Source organism: Serinus canaria, chromosome 3, assembly GCF_022539315.1.
Source record: "Serinus canaria isolate serCan28SL12 chromosome 3, serCan2020, whole genome shotgun sequence".
Lineage (NCBI taxonomy): Eukaryota > Metazoa > Chordata > Aves > Passeriformes > Fringillidae > Serinus > Serinus canaria.
In genome coordinates, this window is record NC_066316.1 from 87976804 (window position 1) to 87994494 (window position 17691).

The 17691-nt window shown below is 35.2% G+C and overlaps 1 protein-coding gene across 1 annotated transcript in view; it reads left to right on the forward strand.

The window, feature by feature from the left end:
* KHDRBS2 (KH RNA binding domain containing, signal transduction associated 2) overlaps nt 1-2936 on the forward strand; it is a 307309-nt gene extending 304373 nt beyond the window's left edge. The window contains exon 9 of the mRNA XM_030235769.2: nt 1954-2936. Coding sequence (XP_030091629.2) covers nt 1954-2051 — 98 coding nt within the window. The 3' untranslated portion in view covers nt 2052-2936. The remainder of the gene's footprint in view (nt 1-1953) is intronic.
* The last annotated feature ends 14755 nt before the right edge of the window (nt 2937-17691 follow it).

A 17691-nucleotide genomic window follows, 5' to 3' on the forward strand; every position in this document is an offset into this window, starting at 1 on the left:
GTTAAAGCTTGAAATCAAGGAAATAGGTCTACCATGTCACTGAAAAAAAGAGCCTAAGAGGTTTGTACCAGAAATTATGATTCATTTTTTGTTCCATATCAGAAGCTGGTACAGTCACAAGAGCAATTTGCTTTATGAACAGTCAAGGAAAAGCAGTTTCCTCCAGTTGGTAATATAAAGTCATTTTTTATTGCATGAATACTACCAGAAAGACTGTACATTTCACCTTTATATGAAGGTGCTTCAATCTGGACAATGGTGAGGGGACTAAAAAGGAACAAGAAATTGGCTTGTCTTTGTGTTGTACATGTACTGAATATTTTTACTACTTCAGTCATTTTCATTTATATAAATGAAGCTTTTCTTTTTCATACAAATCATTCTTGTCCCCAAGGCCTCTCTGCAAATGTAGTAACACTTCAGCAAAGGGTAACTGAAGCTGGAAAAAATTTACAGCAAAATGCCATTTTTAAAGGGTGTAATGATATATACTGCAGAGGCAAGATTTTTAAATTCACTCTGCAGAAACTTATTCCCTGTAGGAATGAGAGACCTGAGAATTTAGAACCGTATCGTATTGGCTGCCACTTCTTCAACCCTCTAGGCAGTAGCTTTCCACAGCAAACTTTGGTTTCATGTGACCATAAAACCTCTGATTTTCAAAAAGGAAACATCCTGAAGAACTCAAACAGATAGAAAATAAATGGAGTGCACCAAAAAATCACAGTAGGCATGTTTCTTGTTCCATAGCAAGATCAACAGCTGCCAGATCTTTTCCAGAGATGCCCTCTCCATACATGCTAGCCTGAACTCACTTTAGCTCCACAGATGCTGTTGCCCTCATACCTCAAGGCAATGAGATAATGAAGAGTAGTTGCAGAGAAGACATCTTGAAGAGAAGAAATAGATTTCAGAATTTTAACAGGGTTTTTATGTTTTATATTTTCATTTCTCACAGTCACATATATTTGCAAAAGGAATATTTGATACCTGATTTAACCATTTAGGGTTTTTTGCCTCATGACAGCTATTTATGTTCTTAGTCATTAGCAAAAACAAGATGCCAGCAATGCTCACTCTGGTATGATGTGATACACTGCAGCTTGTGCATTTCCATTTCAATCACTCTAAATGTGATCAGTTCAAGTCACTGGAAGACAAAACCAGAAATCATTTGATGACTCACTGGCTGATTTAGGAGATAATTCAAGTTTTGGGTTCAACTGCTGGACCAAGACTGTAGGGAGTTTACTGATTGTGCCTTTGGGAGGGTTAAATTCTAGAAAGATCATGTCAGGGAGGAAGAAGATTTGTGGAAGGAATGTAAAAACTGAACTAGCCTTACAGTTTTTAGCTTATTCTTCCTGAGCATATTTGATTCACTAAAAATGAAAAAGTGTTCTAAAGATACAAAGTAAAGTCTCTTCTTGCTTCATGTGGTAGCTTTACTTCTACACATTTTTCTTCCATTATTTTCTTTCTTTTGGTCTCAAATGGAAGTAAAAAATTAAACATGTCTTTCATATTTTTTCATAATTCAACTCCTCATCTTGTTACCATACCAACTGCATTAAATACTGTTCAAATTTCTGCTTTAACTTAAATACTAAAAACTCAAAACATCAAATAAATTCTGAACTGGCAGACTAATGCAGTGATTTTTCCAGAGCTGACTGTACCGCCAACACAGTAGTTAATTCTCTGCTGAAAGTGAAGGAGTAAGGCTTTTCTTTCTTCCTAAGATAGACAGGTTTCCTGTGTAGAGAAGTGGGTTAGTTTTCTGTAAGTTTTTTTGTGGGAGGATAAAGAAGTGGATGATAACCCCGTCCTCATTTCGTTTTCTAAAGCTTTCAACCAGAACCCGCTAGGATTTTGACAGCCATTAGCAGGGGCATCCCTTTGTTCTTTCAATTTTAGATGTTTACAAAACTTGTTTTTCTCTTCTGTTTTTAGCACAAGAAGAATGGGCCACGACCCGTTCCAGCCTAAAGGCACCACCTCCAAGGTCAGCCAGAGGGGGATACAGGGAACACCCCTATGGTAGATATTGAAGGTCCTCCTCATCTGTGACCTCATCTCAAAGACAATTAATAGCCTGTGGTCTCCACATAAACAGCAACAAGACAAGTAATAGTCCATTTCTTTTCTATGCTAGGAATTACTGCTCATTATTATCCTATGTACTACTTGTATTTCCTATAACATTGGCGTGACATTGGCATTAGTATTATTTTATAACACGGACTTAAAAAAACCAGAGACAAAAAACCTTTGGCAAGCATTGTCTATAAACTATTCAAAGATGATGTTCTGTTGGTTGTATTCATTGCTGTGTGTAACTAAAAAGCATGACACTGTTACAGCTCTTGAGTCTCTCTACATACTAGTTAAGGCTGAGTTTCTGTTTAGGGTTGCTGAAAGACTGTAATATGATTTTTTTTTTTTGAGCCAGACAATAATCAAGCTGTAGATAAGATGTTTTAACCTGTCTTTTTTAATATATGTTAGTTTAGATTAAGATGCTCGATATTAAGTTTGTAAATTTAATTTTAAATGCTGTTTTAATGGGGTTGAAAACAAGCAGCTACTGTATGTATGTAGCTAACTGAAGTTGTTCAGTGTTTTAACCTGTATTTGTTAAAAAAAATCACTTAAAGTTCCATGTGTAAGCTTCTCTAAATAGGAAACCATAATTTTGTCAAATATGTTTGCCATAATTTGTCAATAAAGCTGAAACCTTTTGTAACAAACTAAATTTGGAATTACTTGTTTTCTAGCTTTAAATGCCTGCTTTATTTCTTTTTCAAGAGATGCCTAAAATGTTTTTATATAAAAATTACAAAAATGAACCCAAGCCTGTTTTAAGATTTTTTGTGTAAGACTTTAAAAGTTGTATTAATAACTTCTGGTTGTTAAATAATATAAAAGTTAACAAACTAAACTGTTACATGAATCATGGTTAGTATCCACTAATGTATAACATGTTAATGGAAAAAAATGCTTTAGAACAATAAATGGATTTTAAACTATCCTTTAAGCTTGATCTTGCTAAACGCAAACTCTGATTGACTTGTTTGTATTAGCATGTCTCTCGTGAGAATGTAATGGAGTTTAAAGAGGTAAGATTACCACTTACCACTGTTAGACTGTCTAAATGCTAGTTCTTCAACCTTTGAGTTTCCCCGCACATTAAATATCCCATTCAACATGTAAGCATTGCATAGATTCACCTATTTGTTTTCACTCAGAAGAGTGCGTGGACTGCATTTTTCGTAGTATATAACAATTTGTCTTGATAAACAAATCATCAGTGTCACTGCCCAGCTGTTGGTACTCAACTTCAAAAACTTTATTTGTAATTTTCAGTGCTAAATATCACCGCCCTTGAAGGCAGTTTAGAGGGCTGATATTTCTTTTGAGACTATCAGACTTGATGGCTGATGATTATTAAGGAAATATGTCGCAGGACTCAAAGGATGACTAAACGTTAAACAGGTAACACTAATAGTAACTCTGTAATTTTGAGTATGCAACAGTAATGTAAAATATTCTCAGTTATTAAGTTACTGATAGTTAAAAAAGTAAACCTACCAAAAGATAACAAATAGGTATATAGGCTATTAAAACAACTAATTAACATTAACTAGTGGCAACAAAATTATTCTACAATATATAACCCTCAAGGTAATAAACAGAACTAAAATTAACAATAATAGTAATGCAACTCTTGCTAACAACAAATATATAACCTAAATTTTGATGAAGAAAAAAAAAAAAGAACAGAAGACTTGATGGTAGGGATGCCAAAACTGTTAATCTTTTCAGTACATACAGTCTTTTTGTTTACAGTGGCTTTTTGTCAATGTGATTGGTTTACTTTTTTGATGCGACTAAAGTACAGGCCGATTGCTGTTCAGTTTGTGAACAAAATCTCTTGCAGCTGGAGTTGCATGCTAGCTCTTTTTGAATAGTTTATGATGAGTATGTTTTGTCCTTTGAAGTGTTAAAGTGAATTTAGTAGGCTACGTGATGGTTACATTGAGTTTATTCTGTCTCACTATTTCAGGCACTCACAGGCACTGGACAGCTAAGCAGCAGATCTGCTGAGAAGTGGTCAGGTAAGCTCTGCTGCATCTCAGGGGGTTTTCCTAATTCCTGTTTTATCACTGCATTTGTTTTTACTAACACCCAAAAACATATTCAGCTACAGTTTTAAAAAAAGTGTCTTTCCAGCAATGTTTCTCTGCGTATCAGCATAGTGATCATGGTATAATGGCAATCAAAACATTTACGTGTGTGTTAGGATACTTTTCATTTCAATAAAAACATTCTTGTCATCTAGCCTTTTAATGGTAAATATTAAGGTGGTGTACTTTATAACTGCTCTTGCTAAAAACAGGAGCTTCTGTTTATTAAAAGCATGCCTCCATTTTGGCTAGTCACGTAGCAAAGAAAAATGCAATGCTAATTGTCTTTGCTTCTGAAAATATTTCACATTTCTTCCTATGAAAATTGTGTCTGTATAGAGACAGGAAGTTTGTTATTTATTCTTACACTTGGTTTTTCTTTTTTATTCTTTAGAATGGCAGGGACATTTAGGTATTACTATGCAACGCCATGAATGGAGGCATTACTTATATTTCTCTGTTATATACATTTAAACATAAAGGTTCTTAAATAGACTTCAGTTTATATGTGAGATCTTTGACTGAAGACAAATGTCATTGCTAGAAACAAAAAAAATTCAGCTCAGTTACGACTTTGTCCATGGACTCAGAAGTGTGTACCTAATCACAATACAAAAAGTACAAATTCTTGTCATCATTCTTAACTAGATAAGTTTACACAAATACACAGTCCTAGACACATTTATTACTCTGGCATCTTTTCCTATGACTGTGGTCTGGATGATGTAACATTTTCCAGGTTTGGTGGTATTCAACATTTACTTACAAACCACAAGTTGTATTGTATAACAAGATATAAAGGGTTTAATTCTCCTCTCCAAAGCGTTGCCTCAAGATTTTTATAAATTGTTTTTATTGATGTGCTACAACCACCCTACAGACCAAAGTGATATAGTATGGCATTAGGGTTTGTCTGCATGTTACAGTCACATCAGTGGGGGTGTGCCACTGTAAGAAAATCTTCCATCGACCCACCTTGCATGTAGTTACACTAATTGGCTTTGGTCAGTATATATCTCCACAGAAAAGAAAAATACTTTCCATTGCTATAAATAGTTTCATCCTGGTATAACTGTGATTATAGATTAATATGTATTATAGATGATACTATATAACTATTCCAGGAAATTCTTCTATGCCTTGCTGAAATGATTAATAGCACAAAGCTGTGAGCAGGTCATACCTGATGTGAGATCCAGGTCAAAGCAGATAAAATTAATTTCTCACGTGTGCATCACATTTTTATGTGAGGGTAACTACTGTGAACTCCTTGAGGGGGGACTTCAATAAATATGGCTTTATAGCAGAGTAGTATCCTTTAATATTCCTGTCTCCAAGTCTACTTTGCAACCATTATTTGTCTAATTTTTAAAAATGGCAGAAAATGTCAGTAAAGTGATGCATTGTGAAATAATATTACATAAGAATTATTTTGAAAAAGTAGGTTAAGCCATTGCAAGCAAACAACTGTTTATGCAAACATTTTTTCTATTGATTTTCAGGAAAATAGTATGAAAAATTACCCAACTGCATGTGCTGTTCTGTGCTAACTAAAAGTGTATTTCACTACTGTTTCTGAAGAAGCCTTGCAGTTAATCAGCTACGTTTTAGGAAAAACATAATCCACTTTATTAATTTTTGAGAGAGTAACAAGAGAGTCTGATTATTCTAATTAACAGCTGTCTTCAAGTCTTCCATGAAAAGCTGTGACAAATTCTACACATCCAGCATCAGGTCAGCCACAATTCTGAGGTCCTGAAAACTTATGTGCACCACCAGAAAACATGTAATTTCACTCATGCTACAGATCACTCCCAGACACTTGTCACGAACCAACCATTTTATCTGGCTTAACTCACTCACCAATTAGTTTTGTTTGTAATACAAAGAAAAAAGCAATATAAAATAACACAATAAATAAGTGAAAAACACTGGGAAAGAGAAATTAAAAATGCAAAATTTTTGTTCAAATATTTCTAAGATTTTTTTGTTTGTTTGAGTTGACCTCATATATAGAACAGTTTTAGAAGAAAGTAGTGCTCTGTAGTTTTTTTCCACTTTTTTAGTAGTTAAACCAGCAAATTCTATTTTGTTTAGCAGCCCTTTTGCAAGTAGTCAAGAGCCATTCTAACTGAAAAAAAATTAGGTATTTTTAGAGCAGCAAGTTTTATTAGAAAATTAAGTAGCACCATGTAACTCTTTCCTATTTGACTTATCTTACAGTGTTTAAGCAAAGATCTTAAATCTTCATATGAATAAATGAAGAACCTCAGGAAGCACAGTGTATCTGTCCTCACCACAGAGGATATTGGCAATGGTTTGTGCCTTAATGAGGTCCTCAACCTCCATTCAGATTGACAGGGCTACAGCCATAAAGCCAAGTGATCTCTACCCCTTTACTCTGCCCCCCTTCCACAGCCCAGCCACAATTGCTCCATTTTATTTAGACCTGTGCTGACTTCCAAACTGCCTAGCACTGATGTAAGTGATGGGGAGGGAGGCCATGAGGAGCACATCACTGTGTCTGTGGTAGCTCTGAGGAAATGGGTGAGCAGACCTTGTGAGTGAGCATGGCAGGATGGAAGGGCCAGTGTCCGTACTGCCAGGGAGCTGCCAAACCACAGCCAGGACTGAGCTGCTGAGCTGCATATCAGGAACTCAATAAAGCAACCAAGGTACCATTAGGATCAGGATAATTAAAATACATAGTGCACCTATTGAAAGGCTTATTATTTCATCATGGTAATATGGATTTATGGTAGTGTTCATGAAATATCATCCAGGATTATTATCTGAAGGGTAAAATCAAGAACAAGTAACCAGTGTATTGTGTTCAAATAAAAACCAATTTGGTCTACTGTAGCATTCACATTCTCTGAAAAAATCCCTTTGTTCAGGATTTTTCTCCTGGGAAGCTGTGAAGCCTCAGAGAAAAAGAGAACAATTCTTTTCTCATTTGCTTCTCCTGTGTTTTACTCATGTGGAATGTGTTTGGAGATTGTTTACCCACAGGTGATTGTTTCATTGGACTCTGGTGCGGGTTGTTTTGACTCTTTGGCCAATCAGGGCCAGGCTGTGTTGAGACTCTGAAAAGAGTCACAAGTTTTCATTATTAGTCTTTTAGCATTTATTAAGTATCCTTTCTGTATTCTTTAGTATAGTATAGTGTTCTTTAATATAATAGAGTATCATAAAATAATAAATTAACCTTCTGAGAACATGGAGTGAGATTCATCATTCCTGCCTTCGTCGGGACATTCCCAGCAAATACAATAGTCTACAATAGTGATGTGTTTCCTTCATGTTTGACAGTGGGAGTGTTGTTTTATGAACTGTCTTTCTAAGAAGTCCAAAGTCTTGCAAGATTCAAATATTGCAGCTACAAAATTATTAGCAGAGGTAAAGGAGAATCATCAAATTAGCTAAACATTGGAGAGAAAAAATTTTTGACTGTGAATGAAAGAAGCCTGTGATCCATTAAGGAAAGGAAGCCCTAGAACATTTTCCATATTGTATTGCATTAACACACAGAAACAAGTCAAGGCTGTATAAAGGTTCAGTAGAGACAGCCCTGGATAGCAGTGTTCTTCATGCAGCCTTCCTAGAGATAACTCATATTCTGTAAAGCTAACTGGTAAATTTCCTTTTGTTTATGGAAAAATACTGTGTAAAATGAAGAGACAACTAAGAAACTCTACCTAAATTTCTTAAATAGCTAGATATTTTGAGAGAAAATTGTTCTCCTGTTGTCTTCTGTAATTTCTTTTGTGAAAGAAATACCAGATCTAAACAAGATTATCATCTCCTTAAGCAATGTTTGCTAACAACTTCTTAGCAAAGATGTTAAAGAAAATACTTTTGGTTTGTTTAATAAGTATTACCTGAATTCTTTTATAATGTTATAGTCCTTCAATAAGGAGTCTTCTTCAAGACTGCAAGAAGATAAAGCAGTTTGGGAAAAATATTCATGAAGTCAGAATCATAGAATAGCTTATAAATGAATCCTACATGACAAAGAACCAATTTATCCCTATATCAGAATCCATGAATTTTTAGGGATCAGGAGGACTGAGTTCATTTGTAGATGCATTTTTTTCAAGGCAGGGTTAAAAAAAAATCACTTCACTTACAAATTACAAAGTTTTTACACAAAAAGAAAGGCTATAATTGGAAAGGTTGGCTGTAGTTAATGTCCAAAGAAGAAAGATGATATTTGTTACTATTTAATGTCATCCTCTGTTGTCAGCAGATTAATCAAAGTACAAAAAGAACACAAATTAACAATTAAAATAACAGGAAAAACTGAAAAAATATTTGAATATTGAACAGAAAAATATTGCTAATGTATTCTGAAGCTTTTTGTCTTCCATTAAAACTCAGATGCACTCTGTGACTTCTGTCAGTTATTAAAACCCAAGAGTTATCAGAAAAAGTTTCACATTATCCATTTTACTGTACTTGTCTGCTGAGATAGAACAGGTTACACAGGTAACTTTCTCAAACCAGCTGTGGCTGCAGAGATGATCACCATCATCCCCCCTGTTCTTAGCTAATTAAATTTTTCTAGTCATTACTGTTTATCATTGGAACCTGACAGAAAGCTTTGAAATCAATAAGCCTTTCCTTTTCCTTCAATTGGTTTTGTTTCTGGTCCTGGCAGTCAAATGCTAACATTCATTTGAAACATTAGGAAAATGATTCCTACTGAAAGATTTGCTGATCTACATAGCTATTAGACAATTTATGAGCTTTGCTCCTGAGAATGCTGGTATCTTTGGTGGAGACACTCTGTACAGTGTTTATGTTCTGAAACTATGGAATCTGAAGAACTGAGCCTGCCAGTATGAATACAGGAAAGATTTTCTGTCCTTTCACAGTCTCTGGTGGACTAAGTTATTTTTATTGCAACTTGGCAGAACATGTTGAAATATATCTCTAAATTGTGCATATCTGGAACAAAGTCTTCGTTCTCAAAGAGGAGCAATTTTTGTCAACTTAAGCATAAGAAATACAGATTTTTAAACTTCTACTAAAAACATGTCACTGTTTCAACGGTTTGCTTTCTTATATAAATCCTTTTAAAAGGCTGTGTTTGGTAGTTATTGAAAGACATAAATGCCTCCTGTCCTAGAAAAATTGAATTAATTTTGAAACCTAGTATGCTTTACCAGAGAATAGCAAGATTTGTTGAAAATGTAATTGCAGAGATATTTCAAATATGTAAATCAGAAGGAAGGTTTATTGAAGAAGATCACACCCATGCTGTAATGGTGTAGGTCATCATTCACATATTAAAAAGATAAATATAGAACAAAAAGATGTGCAGTTGATCATCTGTATCCTGCATGTGCCCTAAGAATTTTTCAAGATGCTATATGGAAACAATCAGAACTTTCTAATATCTTTTCACAACATTTGGATGTACAAGGAAAATAGAAATGCTTCAGTACCCTGATAAGAGTCGAATTACTTATGAAAACAATGTTTCTTGTTTATTTCTGTTGCTGCTATACCTTATTGATTTAATGGAGGTCTAGTTTCTTGTTATAGAGTATTATTATACAGTGTGAGAATAGCTGCTTCTATCTTGTTTGGCACTGTTGTTGCCATGCTGGATGCATTAGCTCATGATGGATGGCTCACTCTCAGGAAAGCAGTGGAAACTTATGTTAGGTGCCCTTGCCTTACAAGACCTTCACACTGTGTTACCACCACCAAGTCAGAGGTACAAACTGCTGAGCTGCTCATCTGTGACTCAGCATTCTGGGTGGGCCTGCTTTCTTTACTTCTGCACAGTACACAGAACTACCTGTGCAGATATTTTGTATCATGATCTACTGTATTCATTTCGAACTCCATTATATTTCTTCCCAAACTTTATAACAGTCCTGGACAATCAGTGGCAAAATTCAGTGAAAAGGTCTTTCCAATACAGCTTCTTTCTTTTTTCCTTTCTTTTTCCCACTTTTTTTCTCTTCTTCACAGAATAACATAATGTTTCCTATACCTATTTTAGCTGAAAAGATAATCAGGGACACTGTCATTCAAATGAAATGCTGCTATTTGCTAATAATACAGGAATTTAGTGTGGCATTCTCTGATTATTTAAAACTGATAGGGTTCTTTTTATTATTCTGGATGGTATTTTAAGTATTTAATACTATTTTCATATCTGGTTTAGAATTCACGATGTAAAGATACAAACAACTGACAAGAATGTTATATTACATTGAATTCCTGTTAATCAGAGTAGCTTTCTGATGGAGAATTTAATCCTGATCTTTCTCAGGTTTCATATACTAAAAATTCATGCTGACATCAAGGACTAAAAAGGGAATATATAATTCAGAATGTGATCTGTATTCAGTTTTATAATTTAATTAAATTCAAACAGAACGCCTAGCTATTAAGGACTGGATTGCATCATTCCAGCCCATGTCCTGCTTAACATCAGTGTGAAATAACTTTGATCCAGGAAGAGTACTTTAGATACAGTACCGTGTCAAGATTTTACTTTTCCTGTAATCATAACCAATTTTCCCACATGCAGGAAAAATATTTAGTTGAAGATGTTTGCTTGGCACTGTTGCTCGCTCAAATCTCAACTTGGCAATCAAGTTCATCTGCTCACGGTAGTCACCACTTTATTTTCATGACAACTATCACATTTCTGAAGGAGGCACAATACTTTTTGTATCACTGAACTTGAATGCAGATCTAAGGCCAAAGTGGGTTGCCCATTAGACTGTGAAGGCATGTGGGATACGTGCTTTAGGGAACCTAGTGCTCGTTTGAAAGAGTTATGGGCATCACAATAATGCTGCATAGTCCTTAAAAGCTGAAATAGCACCTACAGGGCTTAAAAGAAAAATGCTGTATTGAACTCAAAATAATTACTAAAGGCAGCAGGTATTTCAATCTCTGCCTTATAATGGAGAGTTAGAAAAACAGTGAAGCTACATGGTTTGGCTAAGGTCACTCAGCAGGTCAAAGTGATGTAATAAAGTGCAAATGGCAGAGCAGCAGGTGAGGGTAAGAAGCTGCATCAGGAAATGAAACTGGATGCATTCTGAGCTGGGATTTGTTTTGAGAACTGAACTCCCTTGTCCACAGTGCAGTTGTGCTGTCATCACTTGGTGCTGGACTTTACCAGGAAATTGGATGAAGCCACAGCAGGTGTATGTATAGAGACCCTACCTACATGTACCAGATTTACACTGAAGAAGCCTGTTATTATTATCTTCATCAATTTCCTTTATAGCCCTATTTTTCTATAGCTGCATCTCCTGTTGCCATGGTAAGTTTCTCATGCTGTATGTCTTTGTTGAGCAAGAAGGACATCTCAAAACACTGAAAAGGGCTTGAGATACCTGGTAATACCCAATGTCCTCCCCATAGCACTGAGCACAGTTGGACTGGACCCTAAAAACCTACATATAGGTTTTACATATTCTTAAACTTTATCGTGCTGACAGATCTAAAAATAACAGAAGTTTTATTTTATACCGATTTAGGGATAATTTTAGATTCAGAGTAGTTCACTTGGGTTTTTCTACTTTGGAGTCTGGTTTGCTAAAGTAATGGAAATAAGGCATCTGATTTTGTAATACACAGTCAACCAAAAATAACCCTAAGAATATATTTAAGGATCTAGAAGGCAAATAGTTTTTGGTATAATAACACTTTATACCAGGTTCTTCATCTGGACTTACTTCAATGAATCATTCTCATTCATAGCTCTCACAGATAAAGTACAGAACAAGCTATAAAGTATAATTTGCCATGTCTCCATTTTTCTTGTAAATATACTTTTGGCAGGGCTGGCCATATTATCTACCATTAAGATGTTCTGTAAATGCAACTGTGTTCTCTTTAAGATGGTGAATTTCAAGATGGTAAATTTTCCAAGATGGGTATCTTCTCAAGCCAAGGATTTTGGTCAAAATGCTAAGCAGTTCAGAAAAATAATAACTTTTTTTCTGTCAGATCAGAAAAAGATGTTTGGGGTGCATGGTGAAGGAGTCAGGAGAAATATGTAGAACAAGCGAAAGCTCTGTCTGTATTAGCAAATTAGACAACACCAGAATGATCCTATCTCAGATTTATTTTCCCAGTGCTCATAGTTTCAATTGCAGTCTTGCCTAATGTACAAGTTGATGTCTGTGGAAATGTATAAGGGTTGTGTGCCCAAATAGGCTCTTAGCCACAGAACCACTGGCAGACATTCCCAGTGATTTGGAGGGTGTTTAATGGCAAACAGCTGAGTTTGACTAAAACACAGGAATGATTTATAATGTCCTTCAGCATTTCTATCATCAGTTTTGTGTGAGGGTAAACAAATTGCTCGAAGTAGAAGCCTACTAATGTGAATTTTCTTGTCTTGAGATCTTACAAAGAGGTTTTGGATCTGATTTTCACCAGAGTTACAAGTGTCATCATCAGCTGTGCCTGACTGTGTAAAATGCTGGTTAAGGATAGGTGCAAGTTTTGGTTTTCCCAGGCAATGTAACAGTGTTGAATGTTTTATTTTAACTAATAATACAACTAGTTAAACCTAATAAACTAACCTAATAAACAATTAGTTACATTTTTGAGGTACTGTTACCACAAATGACACAAAAAGCCAACTGCAAAAGTCATAATTTTGTCAAGAAAAATTAAAGTTTTGAATAGAGTTCAGACAGTTAATAAAGAAAAAAACACATTGAATAATGAGGATAAAATAAATATTGAGTAGCTGTTCTTTCAGTGCCCTTTCTTAAGAATGAAATCAATCAGAAAAAAAAAAACCTCAGCCATTTTAAACTCAATGGTTGAAACAAAAAAAAAACCAACAACCTAACAAAGTTTGACTCAGACACTGCCTACATCAAATGTATACATGACAAAACCTGAATTTGGGTTTCACTGACCTGTAACTGCTATTTAACTAACTTCACAGTGTTTGGCTTACTTAAACTCTTTATTTTGGAAGCCTGATGTTTATACCCACCTAATAGTTTTCATCAAAGAGAAATGTTTCCAAGTTTATGGAAAGGTTTACACAATTTGCAAATTGAGGTTTCCTGTATCACAGACTTTCTTGGGATGTAAGGAATTCCCCTGAGTGACCCAAAAGTTATTTTCTGATTTTTTCATGAAAATCTATTTGTTTTAGAGAATATCACGAGACATCCACAAAGTTGTTGTTTGCCAACTCAGTAAACTTGATAGAAGCTGTAAAAAGATGTCTGTATTTCCCTACTCCACTGATCAGAATTTTTTTCTTCTGTGTGAAATTACCTTTGTGTAAGACATGGGGAAACACAGAGCACATTCATCACCTAACTTCAAATAATTACTTTTGCTGCTACAGGTTCTTAGACTACCTACACATTCAGTGGAGTGATCTTTGCTTAAGGGAAATAATTCAGAGTACTTAAGCCAGATGCTCTAAAACACTCTCTGGATGTTGGCTGGCTGAAGAGAGAAACTAATGTGTTTTAAAAATTCCTCCCTCTCCAGCCTAAATCTTTAAGTTCTCTCACAATTCATTTATTCCAATAAGAACTTATTTTAATTAGTCTTTCATAGGCCTGATTTTGTTAATATTATCAAGAAATAAAACACAACTGCAACTGAACTTGTTTTTACAAGTTCCCATTCTCATCCATACCAGCACTCAGAATTAATTTACTCTGGAAGAATATAATTACTCTGCTTTAATATCTGCATAATTTCATAAAATTCACCCCCACAAACCTCCTTTTTTATTACATTGCCAAAAGCACACTCATACTACTGTGCCTGGACTGTGAGCCTTCGTCTCAAATAGGTGATTGCAGGTACAGAAAAGGTGTTGAGGCAGCACCTGATAAATTTGTAGCAGTATAAAAATTAAGAATTTAGATGAGAAATCTAAAAAACAATGAAAAAAAAAAAACCAAGAAATAAATATCAGTGTTTAGTTTGTTCTTTTGCCTCTTTTTGGCTCTCTTGTTCACACTTATCATTTTAGAGACCCTAAGCAGGTGGTCACATGCACTCCCATTCCCTTGTGCTTTGCAGGGAACAGGAATGTGTTAGAACTGTATAGCAAATTCTATTGTTTTGTAACTGCATTATCTCATAGCATGCAGAATTTGGAAGGTAATGTCTTCCAAGAGTTTTCCATCATCAGAAGTATATCCTTGTGTCACAGAGATGCTATGTGAAGCTACTAAGGTCATTTAAGCAAAAATATTAATGTGACAACTGATTTTATGTTCTTTATTGAATATGTCTGCCCAACTTTATCTTGATTTTCAGATTTTTGGAGCCTTAGGGAAGTACCGTACCTTTTGAATGATGTTCAGGGAATTGAGAGTGCTCAACATCGTTTGCAATAATTCATTTGCTTCTGAAGGACAGCCTCAGGTTGGGACTCTCCACAGCCCTGAGTTCTGGACCTACCAGTACCACCCTCTCTAGGATATGCCACCACTGAGACTTAGAGTGATCTTCCAGTCTATCAGGTGAGCTGTTGTATTTTTCTATATGGTTTTAGTTTATGTAAAATGTGAGATAATTAAGTCACATCAGTCTGCAAAAAATAGAATTATTTAAAAGTAGTTCATATTTTGTTTGCCATTGTAAAAGAGCTTATACAGAGGTGCCTATGGTGCTTGTTACTTTGAGACAGGACAGTTTGATTACGTATCTAAATCCTTACACTTTTTCTGTCATAAAGAAATACAACAGTTAATCATCTTCTCACAGAAGTAACACAATAATAAATAAACTGTATTTTTGCAGTTGTTGAGCATCAAAAATATTTTAAGAAATCGTCTCTCCTTGGGATAAGTCAATCCTTTGAGACAGTATGTGAAAACCAAATTTTGCAGATTCTGGGGTTTTTTTGCTCTGTTCTCCACTTGTTCATCTCAGAAAATATTGGTATCTTCTTTGAGATGCTGTAAATATTCACTTATTCAGGTTTCTATTGTTCAGTTACTGTAGCATTGTTGCTACAAACCATGCACAATGAAAATCTGTTAGAAAGTAAATAAAGCTACAGCAGAAACCATTTGGATGAGAAAGAGAAAACAAAAAAAGGGTCATACCGGTGGAGTTTAAGACAGATACAAGTATTTAATTCAATCTTATATCCAGAATGAGTTAGTTATTTTGGGGAAAAGGGTAGTAAGGCGTCCTGTAGTTAAAGGCTGTGTTCTCTTGTATATGGCAAAGAACGTCATGTAATTGTATTGGAAATTATAAATCTAACATTTCCTAAATCCTTCAAGCTAAATACTCAGTAGTATTTTTCTGTAACAAGCTTATATACATCCAAACATCATAGAAAAGGACAGTTATTGCACTTAGTTTTTAGAAATGAGCTTGTTTGTTTAGCAAAGAGCATGTGAAACAAAAGACTTTGTCACTTGCTGTTGGTAGCTAGTGCATCCAGAAGGTTTCAACTCACAAAAGCAGCATCAATAGCTAATGTGGAGTCCTGCTGTAGCTGGAGTCAGCTTCATTTCCTACACCCAGTCCTTCCCTTGTTTCTCCTGACTGCACACCAGAAATGGACCTGAAGTCTTCCCTGAGGAACGGCATGAAGTCCTCATATGGGACCCCATTCCCTGTCACCATGTGTTCTGCCCACACCAAAAACCAAAGCTGAACCAAAGTTCTGCCCAACACAGCTCTAGACTTCAGAAAAAACTCAGTGGATTTTTCAAGAATCTTTCTCCTGGCTAGAGCTGGAAATAAACCCTAGGTGACAGTATTCACACTCCAGTTTTATGTAGGCTGTGAGTGAGATAAAGAAATGGGTGAAAATATGCAGCTTTCTTAAGGGTTTACTTAGATTATATTTAAGTGTGTTAACACTGTAAATTGCAATCTAAGGCTCTTAGAAATATTTTTTATTTATTAGTATTTTTGCTTTGCATATAGGAAATGGAAGAAGAAGGGTGAAACTGCACTACATCACAGAATACTATTCATCAGAACCAAAATACTTAGAGGCCAAACTCTTAACCATTATACCACATTTCCTAAAATGGCTTGTAAGGGAGACTTAGAAGTAGGTGATCATGATTGCCTAAAGAAAATGACCTACTATTCTTGGAAATAGTACTTGGAAGTATACTTGAGAATAGTAATTCCTTTAACTGCAGTAGTACCTGCAGTTTTTAATAAGTGGTAAAATATTTCAGAAGGCTGGAAGACTCTACTTATATTTCTAGAACATTAACAAAAGTCTGTAGAGGAAGAAAGGGGAAGTCTGATTTTTTCCTCATCCTGAGCAAGACAGAACTTTGTAACAAAGTACTAAGGTTTGTCTAATTCCATTACTTCCTTGCATTTTCTGATTTTTTTTTCCAACTGCATATATATATATATATATATATATATATATATATATATATATATATATATATATATATATATATGCTGCATGCATATATACTTAGTTCAGGTCCAAAGCACTATTTAAACACTTTTCAAGTATGTGTCAAAAAACCCAAATAAGATTAAATGCCTTCTACTGTTTAGAAAATGTTCTTAAATGCCTGGTGTAAGCTATGTAGCTGTCTTTCAGGTAACTGAGATCAAGCAAAATTCAAAACATTTAATGAACAAAGTTTTCAATTTCAATTGTAAGCGTTGCTTTCCTTAAAAGCTACAGGTTGTGTATATCATGTCATATTATTAATTAAATTATGCAGAGCTGAGAAGAACAAAGCATGGGGCATATGCTAGTCCTTGGAATTTCAGGTAGGCCTGTTCTGTGCTCAGTGCTCTGTTGTCGAGCAAGAAGTTGAAAAATGGGTGTAGAGAAGGCCAGCCCAATGCACAGGTTTGCTGTGAGCAGACCATTCAAGGCTTCACTTTGAGCTTCTCAAAGCACCTCATTCACCATGTGAATTTCCAATTGGAAATTGGCCCATGGAATTTCCCAGAAGTGAATTTTCTGTACTTCTGTAACTTCTGCTATTTCTTTCCTCTCATGGCTTTTTTTTTAGATTGGTTGTTTGGTAAAGAAAGCTGAACTGATTTGAACTGCCTTAGGAGAAGGCACCTCTGTTGATAACTCTGAACATTTTTAAGAGAGACATTAGACATTCTCCATATTTTGCACTTTCATTTTTAGAGGTACTGACAGCCTGCAGTTTTCACTAGTCTCAGGTTCAGGTTCTCAAAAACCAGGAGTCATGACTGGCATAAAAGATGTAAATATATCCTGACTCAAACTAGCTTTTTTGTGCTTCTTGTCTTGCATCTTTGTACAGGCAGTGTTGAAATTAATATGTTACAGATTTTTGAGACAGCAAGCTAGTACTAATGAAAGCTCAAGAAGTACTGAAAATGCATATAGCACATGAATGTTTCACTATTAGCTGGAATTACAGCTGAAGTAATTCAGCTGTAATTGAAGTGAGCCCCTTATTTTTCTAGAAGCATCCCTAATGGCTGGGATATGTTGCTGTAGTCATGCACTACAGCATGGCTTACAAAACAGGTAAGTAAATGAGGA